Source organism: Myotis daubentonii, chromosome 9 (genome assembly GCF_963259705.1).
Source record: "Myotis daubentonii chromosome 9, mMyoDau2.1, whole genome shotgun sequence".
NCBI classification, from domain to species: domain Eukaryota; kingdom Metazoa; phylum Chordata; class Mammalia; order Chiroptera; family Vespertilionidae; genus Myotis; species Myotis daubentonii.
This window is the reverse complement of record NC_081848.1, coordinates 48,567,257-48,581,920: the sequence shown is the minus strand read 5'-3', so window position 1 is coordinate 48,581,920 and position 14,664 is coordinate 48,567,257. Positions and strand designations below refer to the sequence as shown.

Sequence of the window (14,664 nt, the reverse complement as noted above, 5' to 3'; positions counted from 1 at the left end):
TCATTGATGTTTCTATCTCTCTCTCTCCTTCTCCCTTCCTCTCTGAAATCAATAATAATAATAATAAAAAAGAACTGTTATAATTAGTATCTTTGCTTTCTCTAACAGTTTTATGGGTTTGTTTTGAAAAACCTAAAAAGAAAAAAAAAAGCAGAAGAAACTTTTATTTTGCTAAATATTTCTTCAAGAAGGGTATTTTATGCTGGGCAGTACTCTAAATGTGGAATCCTAAATAACCAAATTTTTCAAATATCTCCAATACTAAAATGGCCTCAGAAGCTTCCCCCCCAAAATGTAGGAAAATTGTTTATAAATTGGAAAGGATAGAATTGAATTAGTAAGAGGACACTCAGCTCTGAGATCATTAAGTATTTGTACAGGGGCATTTAATTCCTTTGAATGAATTCATGTCTCCTGATCCAGACAAATTACAGCCCAGAATTCTGAAAGAATTTTGGGATGAGATCATTTGCTCTTTGTCAATAACATTTAAGGACTCATGGAATTACCACAAAAAGACATATTTTCAAAACTGAGACTGGAAGAGCTTTACGTATTCCTAGTAAAAATCTAGAATGGCTTAAATATATGATACGGGGATTTAGAACAGGAAACTGTAATTATGAAGAGCCAACATGGGCCCACTAAAAGTATGTTAGGTCAGACTAACCACATTTTCTTTATTAAGGGAGTTCACTGGTAGAAGAGGGAAATACTGTCAGCTATCATTTTTAAATTCAGGAATGTTTTGATGGGAATGATTAGGATATACTTGGGGATAAGAGAGCAATTTCAATTGTTTGATGAAGCAGGTGCTGCAAAAGTAGAAGTATAGAAAGGAGATGGGATTTAATAGCAACACTAAAATGTAAGGATTGCCCTGACCAGTGGCTCAGTGGTTAGAGCATTGGTCTGCACACCAAAGGTCTTGGGTTTGATTCCTGGTCAAGGGCACATACCTGGATTGCAGGTTTGATCCCCAGCCCTGTCAGGGCGTGTGCAGGAGGCAGCCAATTGATATGCCTCTCACATTGATGTCTGTCTGTCTGTCTCTCTTTCTTCCCCCAACCTCCGTCCCTTCCACTCTCTCTAAAAATCAATGGAAAAATATCCTTGATGAGGATTAACCCCCCCAAAAGACAATAAAATGTAAGGCTTTTATAGTTGGTTACAAGTTTGATTTATGGCAAAAGTATGATTTAGTTGACAAAAAGTTGTGAATTTTAGCTTGCATTAATATATATTGTTTAAAAAGAGTGGACAGTCCTGTTTTAAATTATGCTAGTTAGACCACACCTAGATAGAATACTAATTTCAGTATTAGGAGTCAGGGTGGTGAGGGAACTGAATTAAGTTCAAAGGAGCAGATTTGTTTTATCACTAGTAAATGACTCTGACAATAGCTTCCACAGAAGAGTCCCAGGAGAACTTGGAGAAGGAGAAACGGCAACATTGTTGGAATACCATAGATTTTGATAGCACTCACTTGAATAATTGTAGATTGGCTAACAGGCACAGAAGTGTATGAAGTTCATTCTAGGGAGAGGATAGCATCTGCAAAAGAATGAAGGCATGAAAAAGCATGCCATATTTAAGGAAATACAGTGAGTTAGCACAGATAATGTATAAAGATGGAGAGAAGGGGTTTGGTGGGTGAGAACGGGGAAGTTAGCAGGTGCTTTATATGAAGGTGTAGTAACTGGACACCCATGAGGATAAAAATCTATGATAATAGCCCTGACCGGTTTGACTCAGTGGATAGAGCATCGGTCTGCGGACTGAAGGGTCCCAGGTTCAATTCCAGTCAAGGGCATGTACCTTGGTTGCAGGCACATCCCCAGTGGGTGTTGTGCAGGAGGCAGCTGATCGATGATTCTCTCTCATCGATGTTTCTAGCTCTCTATCCCTCTCCCTTCCTCTCTGTAAAAAATCAATAAAATATATTTTAAAAAAAGATGTTTAAAAAAAATCTATGATAATAAAAGCATAATATGCTAATTAGACCAGACAGCTGAACGACCTTCCGGACGTCATTCCGGATATCCTTCTGGACAGAGCTGCAGCGGTGGGGGCTGGGTGTTAGGGGCGATCAGGCAGGCAGGTGAACAGTTAGGGGTGATCAGGCAGGCAGAGTGGTTAGGGCTGATCAGGCAGGCAGGCGAGCAGTTAGGGGCAATCAGGCAGGCAGGCGAGTGGTTGGGGCGATCAGGCAGGCAGAGGTGGTTAGGGGTGATCAGGCAAGCAGGTGAGTGGTTAGGGTGATGAGGCAGGCAGGCAGAGTGATTAGGAGCGATGAGGCAGGCAGGAGAGCATTTAGGGGCGATGAGGCAGGCAGGCACAGGCGGTTAGGGGCGAGCAGGCAGGCAGGTGAGTGGTTAGGGGTGACCAGGCAGGCAGGCAGAGGTGGTTAGGGGCGATCAGGCAGGTGGGCGAGCAGTTAGGAGCCAGTGGTCCCGGATTTTGAGAGAGATGTCCGACTGCTGGTTTAGGCCTGATCACCATAGGGATCAGGCCTAAACCGGCAGTTGCACATCCCTTAGGGTTCCTAGATTGTGAGAGGTTGCAGGCTGGACTGAGGGACATCCCCCTCTCCCCCCATGTATGAATTTCGTGCACCAGGCCTCTAGTGATTTATGTAAGTCTTAATTGTAGTAGGCCTAGAATTCCAGGCTTTTTCACTTATTTTCAAGAGCTCTTTCTCCTTTCCTTTCATCAGGTATTTTTTTTTTTTTTTAATAAATCTGAATATTTTTATTTGACATGTTAAACTTTGTAAATTTAAAGTATACAGCATGTTACTTTGATACATTTATATATTATAATATGATTGCCATTGAAGCAATATTTGTCACATTACATCTTTGTACAATGTTATTATCTACTAGAGGCCCGGTGCACAAAATTGGTGCACTGGTGGTGGTGTGTGTGTGTGTCCCTCAGCCCAGCCTGGACCCTCTCCAATCTGGGATCCCTCTCACAATCTGGGACTGCTGGCTCCTAACTGCTCGCCTACATGCCTGCCTGAATGCCCCTAACTGCTTCTGCCTGCCAGCCTGATGGCCCCCTAACCGCTCCCCTGCCAGCTTGATTGACTCCTAACTGCTCCCCTGCCGGCCCGATTGCCCCCAACTGCCCTCTCCTGCCGGCCTAATCACCCCTAATTGCCCTCCCCTGCCGGCCTGGTCTCCCACAACTGACCTTTCCTCCCCACCTGGTCTCCCCCAACTGCCCTCCCCTGCCGGCCTGGTTGCCCCTAACTGCCCTCCCTGCTGGCCATCTTGTGACCACATGGAGGCGGCCATCTTTGGCCACATAGGGGCAGCCTTCTTGTGTGAGGGTGTGCCAGTCAATTGGCATATTACCTCTTTATTATGTAGGATGTTCATTTAGTGCATTAGATCTCTATGACTTATTTACTACTTGTACAAGTTTGTATCCTTGAATACCATCAATCTTATCTCCTCCTCTTCCCCCCTCCCCCCAGCCCCCTGGTAACCATCTTTTTTTTTTTTTTTTTTAATATATTTTATTGATTTTTTACAGAGAGGAAGGGAGAGGGACAGAGAGTTAGAAACATCGATGAGAGAGAAACATCGACCAGCTACCTCCTGCACATGTCCCACTGGGGATGTGCCTGCAACCAAGGTACATGCCCTTGACTGGAATCGAACCCGGGACCTTTCAGTCCGCAGGCTGACGCTCTATCCACTGAGCCAAACCAGTGCTGGCACCATCTTTTTTTTTAATGGTCTGACTTTTTTAGGTTCCAAGATAAGTGATAACTTACAGTACTTGTCTTTCTGTGTCTCACTTATCTTACTTAGCATAATGTGCTCATCATGGTCCATCCATATTGTTGCAAATGGCAGGATATCCTCCTTTCTCATGGCTGATTAATATTTCATTGTGTGTTCATACCATATCTTTTTTATCCATTCATCTGTTGATGCCATTTTGGTTGTTTTCATATTTTGGCTATTGTGAATAATGCTGCAATTAAAAATATATCTACCACACAATCCAGCAATCCCACTTCTGGGTATTCCCACTTTTGGGTATATACCCAAAGGAAACAAATTCTGTTTCCTTTGGGTATATACCCAGAAGTGGGATTGCTGGATTGTGTGGTAGATATATTTTTAATCTTTAAAAAATGTATTTTTATTGAATTTCAGAGAGGAAGGGAGATGGAGAGAGATAGAAACATCAAGGATGAGATAATACCATTAATTTGCTGCCTCCTGAACACCCCCCACTGGGGATCAAGCCCAAAACCTGGGTTTGTACTCTGGAAATCAATCATGACCTCTTGGTTCATAGGTTGACACTCAACCTCTGAGCCACGCCCATCAGGCTATTTTTAATTTTTTGAGGAACCTCCGTATTGTTTTCTGTAGTGGTTGAACTAATTTATATTCCCACCAACAGTGTTCCCTTTTTCACCACATCCTTGCCAGCACTTAGATGTTAGCTTGACAGATGTGTGCCCTGCAGGGTATTCAGACGGGCTGAAAGGGAGGCAGTATCTATACTTGATGTCTTGCTACCAAAGTTCTGTCCTAGCTGTGGTTTGGAGCAGTCCTATCTGGATAGGTTCTCAAACCTCAGTCTCATGTTAAAATAGTACATTTTAGAATTAGGTACATGAGTTGGACTAGGTTGGTGCCTGAAAGATGTCAAGTAGAAGGCAAATTATCAATAAAAGTAATGACTGTATATACAAATCTAAACTTATCTTACAAAGAAAATATGTTGAGAAAGTGAACAAATCTGCCTCGAGGGGAAAACATGGCAGTAACAGATGGTTTCTGTTCCTCTTCCATTGAAAAGCCTGGTGAGCAGCTTTCCTGCGTTAGTGCCTTAAAGAGGCCTTGTGGCCTGTCCAAGATAGGGGCAGCTCATTGCCTGCGTTCTGGGTATTTGTTTGTGAATGTCTGACTCCTGAGCACCACAGTCAGCTAGTGATGTGGGGCCAAGGTACAGGATGTCTCTTCAGGGAGCAGTTTCCTTCTTCACTTTATGCTGCAGGAGCTGTAATATACTTCAATTTCATATGTAGAAGAAGTGACGGAGAGTCATGAATAGAGTGTAGTGTGAGACAGTTTTTTGTAGCTACCAAAAAACTCTGCTAGCCTTATTGTGTTTTTAAAAGATGTCTCTATTTAAAAATGGCTGATAATAATGAAGTAGTCACCCGAAAGTAGCAGCAAGATTAATTATCATTTAGTTAGAAATTGGCCTTCCCTTCTCGTACTGCGTGTGCCCCACCGATCAGATGACAGGAAATAATCTCTGATTTGTACAGGGGCTCAGAAATTATCTGGAAGACAAAGAGAATTGAAATGCTGGGGCAGCAAATGAGTTGAACACAAAACACAAGCTGGTTCTTCAGCATGCACTAGAAATAGAAGTGTGACTTGATAGTACTGCTATTCCTATGGACAGTCTGTTTCAGGAGTTTGTAACAGGCAAGATACAGTGACATCTTTTAGTGCAGAAAGTAAACTGATTATAGCATGAGTGGCACTGAATTGGTGACTGATGTCACCAACAGGATCAATTCTAGGATATCCCAAAATGCCAGTATGCAAAGGATAGCATAATGATCTGGCTATATCCACTCGCAAGAAAAAGAATTTCATCACTCTTACTATAGGTAATGTGAATGATGATAGGATTGGTGTTGATGTGGTGAGGTAAGGCAGTTCCTGTAACATTTTCAGGCCTGGAGAGAGGGATAGTTCAGTTGCCTTCAACGACTTTTGTCTTCTAGAGTATAGCTTTGAATGCTTGAAACCTCTGCTTTAAAACATTGACAGATTGTTAAAAACATTATTTTTTATTTAATTAATTGCTTTTAAAAATTAAACTTTTGATTTCAGATAATTTGCTTTTAAAAATTAAACTTTTACTTTTAGATAATAGATTCATATGCAGTTGTAAGAAACAGTACAGAGATTCCCCTGTATTCTTTATCCAGTTTCCGTCAATGGTAACATTTTGCAAAACTATATATTATCACTACCAGGATATTGACAATGATACCATCAAGATACAGAAGTGTTCCATTACCACAAGAATTTCTGGGGTTGCCCTTTTATAGCCCCTCATCTCTGACCTCTGGCAATCAACAATCTGTCTTTATTTTTATAATTAAGTAACTTCACAAATGTTATATAAATGAAATTAGACAGTATATAATATATTGGGATGGACTTTTCTCACTCTTGTACTAATAGTGCAGATCTGCAGGTGATGAATTCTCTTAGTTTTGCTTTACTTAAAAATGTTTTTATTTTTGTCTTCATTAAAGAAAAAATTCTAAACTAAGGATATGCTTTTATTGATTTTAGACAAGGGGAAGGAAGAGGCGAGAGAGAGAGAGAGAGAGAGAGAGAGAGAGAGAGAGAGAAAATAGAGTGTGAAAGAAACATGATAGGTTGCCTCCCATTTCGGATCAAACCTGCATTGTTTAGTCTGTGCTTGGACCAGGAATTGAACAACTACTTTTAGGGAGTTCAAGAGTTCAAGACCACGTTCCAGCCAACTGAGCCACACCGGCCAGGGCTTGTCTTCATTTTTTAAGGTTCTTTTATTTCTATTAATAGAATTTTGGATCGACAAGATTTTCTGCCCCCCCCCCCCCCTTATTACTTGTAAGGTGTTGGTCCATATTTTCTAACCTCCATTGTTTCTGATGAGAAGGCAGTGGTAATTTCAGTTATTTTTTTCTCCTTAAAGTACTGTATTCTTTTTTTCTGGCTCCTTTCAAGATTCTTTTTCTTTAGTTTTTTTTTCTTTTCTCCCCCTCCCTCTTTTCTTCCCAAAATCTGACTATGATGTACCTATGTATGTTTTGTTGTTTGTTTGTTTTGTATTTATCCTGCTTGGGATCCACTGAACTTCTTGAATCTGTAAATTTAGATTTGAAAAGGAAAAAAAACAGCTTTTTCCTTTGTAGGTAGGGAAAAACCCAGTTCTTCTATGCTGTGTATTTTGCCTGTGTATCTCCTTTACTACTTACGAAGAACACTTCACAAAAAGGAAAGAAAAAAAAAGAATATTTCACTCTGACACTTTTGGTCACCAGCAAGCAATTCTCTGATCAGTAGTTGGGTGGCCTACAGTTCTGACACTGTCAGCCTGGAGATAGCAACAGATCCCACAGGTTAAGGACTCAGTCTCACAAGACTGGCTCCATTCAAACAGCAATCTCAAATATACCAGGTTATCACCTGTGCTTCTGACCATTGAGCTTCCAAAGGCAGCACCGCCTGGGGTTTGATTAATTTGCTAGAGTGGCTCTCAGAACTCAGGGAAACACTTGTGTTTACCAGTTTATTAAAGGATGTGATAAAGGATACAGTTGAACAGCCAGATGAAGGGATACATAGGATGAGGTCTGGAAGGTCCTGAGTGCAGGAGCTTCTGTCCCTGTGGAGTTTGGGCATGTATGGATGTGTTTGCCTGCCTGGAAGTTCTCTGAACTTCACACTGTTGGGATTTTATGGAACCTTCATGTAGGCATAATCAATTATTAACTCCTTTTCTATTCTCTCTTCCCTCTATGGAGGATGAGGGGTGGGACTGAAAATTCCAAGCTTCTAATCAGCATTTGGACTAGCCCCCATCCAGGAGCCATCTAGGGGCTTTACACAGAGTCACCTCAATAGAATAAAAGATACTCCTAATGCTCTTATCACTTAGGAATTTACATGGGTTTTAGGAGCCTTATGTCAGGGACGAGGTCAAAGACTAATATTAGAATAAGAGATGCAGTTAGTGTTTTTATCACTTAGGAAATCACAAGGGTTTCAGGAACTCTGTGCTAGGAACTGGGGCAGGTACCTGTCTTTCAATTATTTCACAATATCTTTTTACCAAATTTGGGAAAATTTTGTGTCTCCCCCCCCCCCCACTACTTCTAGAAATATTGTTTTCTATCTCATTTGCTCTCCTTTCCTTCTGGGGCTCCAATTATATGTATGTTAAACTTGTTAACCCACAGATTTCTCGGGTCCTCTCTGCTGGGATTCTCCCCCCAATCCCCCCCCAGTTTTTTCTCTCTCTGTTTTTCAGATTGGATAATTTTTGTGAATTTATTTTTAAGTTCACTAACTCTTCTGCATCTTTAATCTGCTGTTAAGCCCATCCACTGAGTTACTGTCTGTTTCTCTGTTGAGATCTATTTTTTCATTATTATGATCTAGCTCTTTTGAAGTCCTGTGTGCTAATTCCAATATTTGGGTCAACGCAGGGTTGGTTTCTGTTGATTGACTCTTCAAGAGATTAATGTTTTCCTGTTTCTTTATATGCTGAGCAGTTTTGGACTGTGTTCTTGATATTGAGATACCTATGTTGTAGAGACTCTGGATTCTGTTAACTTCCAACAAAGAGCATTGAATTTTGGTTGTTTTGATAAATTCTATTCCCCTGTAGTAAGCAGCAGCTTAAATCTCTGTTAGTTTTTTTAGTTCTAACTTGGTTGCTTGGGGTCTGCTCCATGCATGCATGGTTCCAGGATCATCCAGAGACTTGGACAGAGTTTATACATGGGTTGGGGTATCTCCTTTCTGACTTTCTCTGGAATTTCCCACCCTCACTTGCCAGCTGCAGTGGTTGCTTTATAGTCTGTATTCAGGTTCTTCAAGCTAGTAAGACTGTGGGCTTTTGTCTGAATTTTAGCCACCTCTCATGGTACAGACTGAGACCTCCTTGGCCCAAAGCCATAATAAGGGAAACCAGTGTTGTTACCTTCTTCCAAGTGTTGACCCTCCTTCCTACTTCAGAATCTTCATGCTTTTTCTTCTTCAGTACCTTTGGATAGTTGTTCTTAAAAAAAATATTTTGTCCAGAGTTCATATATATGTGTAAGAGAGTTGGTCTCATAGGAGCTCCTTTGCCATAACTGGAAGCAAAACCCTCATCACAGATAAAAATTATTCTATTGACAAAGTCAATTATTATTTTTTGTTTACCTAGAAAGTAGTTATTTAGTAGTACATACGTTCTACTTTAGATTCTGTGAAAACCTGCCCATTTAGGTTAATCTGTATGTGATCAAAATGTTTCCTGCCCAAATTAGACGATACACTTGGAGCTGTGGTTTCTAACCTTTTTGGGTCATGGGACTCTTTGAGACTGATGAAAATTGTGTTCTCTCCCCAGAAAAATGCACATATTAAATATAAATGTATTTATATTTAAACAAAATTTATATTTATACAAATTTTTGTAAATCTTCAGAGACTTTGGCTTCGAAGCTTTTCAGCATAAGCATCCCTCATTTAGGGTTATTCAAATCAAACAAGTACCAATGGGCAAATAGCAACACAAATGTCAGTTTGTTTCTGGCTTGGTCAGAGCAGAACAAGTAAACAAAGAACCTATTAGAAAGTCTTTGCAAGGCATGCAAGCTTAAAAAAAAAATCTGCAATGATTTATCTGAACTGTATTTTCCTGGTGGCAGATTCACAAAGATAGACACCTATTTGACTAATTGTAATCTAGCTGTTAGAAATGGGCCTTAGTTTCGATATCCAGACCTACCAATATTTGTATGCTCTGTATGTGTTGGGCAAATAATAGCTTATTATTTCTAGGACAATAGGACAGTTGTGGTTGTGATGTCATATTCCTAATATTGTTTAACTTTTTTCAAAATATGTTTTTATTCATTTTTAGATAGGAAGGGAGAGGGAGAGATAGAAACATCAACGAGAAACACATCAATCGACTGCCTCCAGCACGCCCCCTACTGGGGATTGAGCCCACACCCTGGGAATCGAATCTGGAACCTCTTGGTCCATGAGATGACATTCAATCCACTGAGCTACACCAGCCTGGCTTGTTTACTTTTTCAAAGCTCTAAATAATTGAGGATTAGCTTGTGATATGCATACAGGTTTCAGGAGTTAGGGCTAAGGTTGGTGTTCTTGAGGCATTAAGTCTCTAGTGCAGTGGTTCTCAACCTTGGCTGCACATTAGAATCACCTGGGAATCTTTTTAAAATCCTGATTTCTGGGCCTCATCCTCTGGAAATTCTGTTTCTTTGTTATGGGGTGGGGCCACAACATTAGTAACAAAGAAACAGAATTTCCGGAGGATGAGGCCCAGCAATCAGGATTTTAAAAAGATTCCCAGGTGATTCTAATGTGCAGCCAGGGTTGAGAACCACTGCTCTAGTGCTTATTTTCAAAACTCAGCCCTCAGTAAAATGATGAAAAATTCAATTTTTTTTAAAAAAAATATATATTATTGATTTGTTTACAGAGAGGAAGGGAGAGGGATAGAGAATTAGAAACATCGATGAGAGAGAACCATCGATCAGCTGTCTCCTGCACATTCCCTACTGGGTATGTGCCCACAATCAAGGTACATGCCCCTGACCAGAATCGAACCTGGGACCCTTGAGTCCGCAGGCTGACACTCTATCCACTGAGCCAAACCGGCCAGGGCCAATTGTTTTTTTAATAAAAAAAAATCTTAGTTTTGTGAATCGCTTTTGTCTATTACTTTTCTCACACTCTTTATAGGGTGGCTATGATAAACATGATTTGTTCTCAGGGGCCTCATAACTCTTCTTAGTACACCTCCCTTTTCCCTCGCAGTGAAAATGCTATGCTCCTGTTGATAGGCCCAATCTAATACACAGGAGGATTTTTCTTTAAGGTTGGCACTCTCTGTGGTGCCTCTACTCAGAACCGGACTCTATCTTTAAGACTTCTTTATTCAGCTTGTTTAAAGAAGTGGCAGGAGGTGGAGAGGTGGTGGTGAGGACAGAGGATCTAAAGACCATTTCTCCCTGTAATTCATAGCTTCCTCTTCTTTGTCTATGCAACAGTTCAGCTCATCATGTTTACCTCTGCTTCATCTTTTTTTTTTTTTTAATTATCTCCTTAAGTAATCCCCTTCATCATTTCAATGCTCATTATTTCTTAGGAGGCACTTCATTGCCATCTTAGGAAAATATCTTTTTCTAAAGGCTTTCAAATAGGGCAGTGGTGACTGCCCTGATTCCTATATACAGCATGTCCTCAAATAACGTAGTTTCATTCAATGTCATTTCATTATAACATTGAGAAAAAATAATTGATTTTGGGCTGGGGCTACTGTCTGTGTGGAGTTGGCACATTCTCCCCATATCTGCATGAGTTTTCTCTGGATACTGTGGTTTCCTCCCACATTCCAAAGATGTTCATGTCAGGTGAATTGGCTTGTCTGCATTGTCTCAGTCTGAGTGAGTATGGGTGTTAATGCTCCCTGCAATGGAATGGCATCCTGTTCGAGGTTGGGTACTGCTTTGCTCTGTCAGATGACCACCTGCAACCCTGAACGCGAATAAGTGGGTTGGGAAATAATGATCTTACTTGTTTGTATTAATCTTTCATATATACACACATATATACATATATATTCACACACACATACACATATATATATATTTCACATTTCAGAGTTTAATATTAGAAGTGTCTTGGGTCTTTATTTAGAAGTTTAGTGATGTTTTTGTGACCAGAAATATGCAAAAGGAGCTTAATTCTAGTTTATATCAATTGTCCTATTGTAAAATTAGTTTCATTATACGTCTTTTTGCTTAAAGTTGCAGTTTCCAAGAACCTATTGATGACATTAAGTGAGGACTTACAGTAGGTTCATACATTTTGTGGTTTTTGATGAGGGGATTTTCTAGTCTAATAAGGAAGAAATGAGCAAACTGACAATTAAAAGTGAAGAAGCTTAGCAGGAAGAAATTCTTATCTTCTCTCAGAACTGAATACAGTTTAAAAATACATTCTGAGAATCTCAGACTGTAGACAAGATCATTATGTCGTCTGCTTGCTGTTTAATTACTTTGTACTATAAGTGCAGATTGGAATGGGTGGGCTCTTTGCAGGTGTCACTGAAAGCTCCGAGACCAGCTCAGCAGTGTTGTAGGGCTTTATAGCTACTGCTGGTACCAGCGCCCTGCTGATTTTGCCAGTGTTCTTTAGTGACGATTACCAAATGTCATTTAAGAGATGCAATTTATTGGAAAAGAGTTTCAGAAAAGTCAGTTTGGAAGAAGGGATCAGGAAATGGGAGGAATTGAAATTGTGGTACTTGCTTTACTAACAGAAAGAAAGTTGAAAATTGTCAGAAGTTGAAAATTATGAATAAGTGGGCTTACCATGATGACGGACAAAACCTGAGAGAATGGAAGTGAAGGTTTTGTTTTAAAAGCAGTAACATTATTAGTTTCTGGAACAGGTGCCTTAGAATTATTACAAAATATTCTTTAAAAAATCTTTTTTAGAGAGAAAAAGGGAGAGGGAGGGAGAGAAAGAGACAAGAAAAGAGAAGAGAAGAGAGAAGAGGAGAAACATCGATCAGTTGCCTCTCACACACACCTTGACTGGGTATTGAACCTGAAACCCCTTTGGTGCATGGGATGACACTCAACCAACTGAGCCATACTGGCCAGGGCCAAAATATACTTAAAAAAAATTTTTTCAATGTCTCTGGGATGATTTAGAGTGAAGGACTGTCTGACTTTAGGTCACCCCAATTCAGTATTGGTGAAGAATGCATCTTTCTTAGTAATCACCAGCCCCTTTGGGTTTCAAACCAACTTATAAAAACTATAGTTGGAACACAATTTATTATATCAACTAGGGCATGTGAACTGGATCCTACAAGTTTGTCTGAATAGTTAGACCAAATAAACTGAAGATTTGGAGCCTCCCTGATAAGAACCTCCCTGTGAATGGTTATTTGTATATGTTATTTTCCCTATATATATTTGATAGTAAGGTCCTTAAGAATAGTTGCTCATCTGGATTATTTTTAACCCCCACAGTACTTAAGGCCCTTGAATAGCATAAATAGATATAGAATTCAATTGCTCAATAAACAGACATAGAATTCAATTGAATTGTCTTTGATCATATTTCCTACATATTTTTCTATGACTCCTAATAAATGTATTTGTTTGACATATTTAGGCACATTTAATTTGTTCCCTACTCCATAACCCCTAAGGAAAAGCAGTATTTTGGGTAGCATACTTTTGGATAAATCACTAGTAACTTTGTAGTACTTTGATACTGGTTGAGCCCTTCGTCCCATTATACTATATTGTAATGTTTTTCAAATTGAATTGTAACCATTAGTAGGTCAGCAATTAGCATATTTAGTTTTAATGATAGAGAGCAGAAATTATGAGAGGGTAAGTATTTTGTGAAATTTTTGTTTTAGGTAAATTTAGATATACATATGTGTGTGTTTATTGCTTCATGATGAAAAATTTATTTCATACTGGAGTCATGGTCAAAAAGTTTGAATCACACTACTTTATTGTAATACTCTGTTATTTCATTTGTCATATAGCATTATGCCAGTACATACAGGCTTCTAAAGCCAGGGACGGTGCCAGCCCTTTCATTTCCAGTACAACTGAAGGTAAAAACAAAACAAAATTGAGACTACCCAAAGCTTTCTGGTGCCTCTAAATATGTCTCTCTGGTGGCATTTTGTGCCCTTTGACCTTCTAACTTTCTTGTGCCTATTTGACTAGTAGATTTTTCACATTTGTATCCCTCTAGGTGGTGGGTTCTTTGGTTCTTCCTCTTTTCACTGTAATGCTCTGTTTTCAATATGCTGTAATGTTTTTAGGAGGAAGAAGGGGGAAACAAAGGAGAATTTCAGAAATTTTGAATGATTTTGAATAAAATAGCTTGTTAGATTTTCATTAAAATCTGCTTTCTTGCTGTTCTTGAATCTTTTAGTTCCTTTGTATTTTTAAAGAGAGCATAGAAATGCATATTTCATTCTGACCTTAAAAACATTTATGCTTCAATGCTGTTATTAGTTAACTTTAAGCAAACTAAATATGGCATTCAGAAAAAAAGAGATGGATATAATCCTTTATCTTTCCTTGTGCTTTCTCCCCTCTCTCCCAAGAAAATTAACTGTTGGGTTTGTAGTAATTATTTTCATTTTAATGAAAAGGAATGATAGCTAGTGATGTCCAATATTAACCATGCTAAACTTTCAGCATCTTTACTTACCTAATAACTTTAATACCTTTCCTATTCTTAGATGGCTGGCATTTCTGTACTTGCTTTGCCTTTATTTCTGTACATTGCTGGATTACCAAGCTCAGACATTCATAATCCTGAGATTGCAAGGGACTTTGTGGAGATGGTTTACTTCTTTCTTTTTCTTGTAGGCGAAAATTTTGAGCAGACACCATTAAGACGAACATTCAAATCTAAGGTCCTTGCACGATATCCTGAGAATGTAGAATGGAATCCCTTTGACCAAGATGCAGTGGGAATGGTTAGTATTTGTTAACCACAAATATGAGAATTTACAAGAGCAAATTTTTAAAAAGGGGTTGTATGTATATTGCTCATGATTCTGCATTTTGATCAGTATATCAGATATTCAGAATACATATATCAAAATACTAAAAGTCACAGTGTGTTTCTATTGTGTCAGACAAATATATAGTAATGGGTCAGCAAACTCTTTTTGTGTGGTACTGAACTGTTGGTTGCTTATAGCACTGGGCTTACCTAAGAGTTAGGTTTAAAAGTAATCTCAATCTGTGTTATACATGTCTGAGTTATATGACAGAAATGACTATTTTTGTTTCATCATCATTTTAGGTAGGACATGTAT

General features: G+C 39.2%; 1 protein-coding gene across 8 annotated transcripts in view; it reads left to right on the top strand.

The window, feature by feature from the left end:
* The window catches only part of DENND5A (DENN domain containing 5A), an 87,492-nt gene that overhangs the window by 16,915 nt on the left and 55,913 nt on the right, over positions 1-14,664 (top strand). For all 8 annotated transcript variants that reach the window (XM_059708846.1, XM_059708842.1, XM_059708844.1 and 5 more), the window contains exons 2-3: positions 13,369-13,440; positions 14,210-14,319. In XM_059708846.1, coding sequence (XP_059564829.1) covers positions 13,369-13,440; positions 14,210-14,319 — 182 coding nt within the window. The remainder of the gene's footprint in view (positions 1-13,368; positions 13,441-14,209; positions 14,320-14,664) is intronic.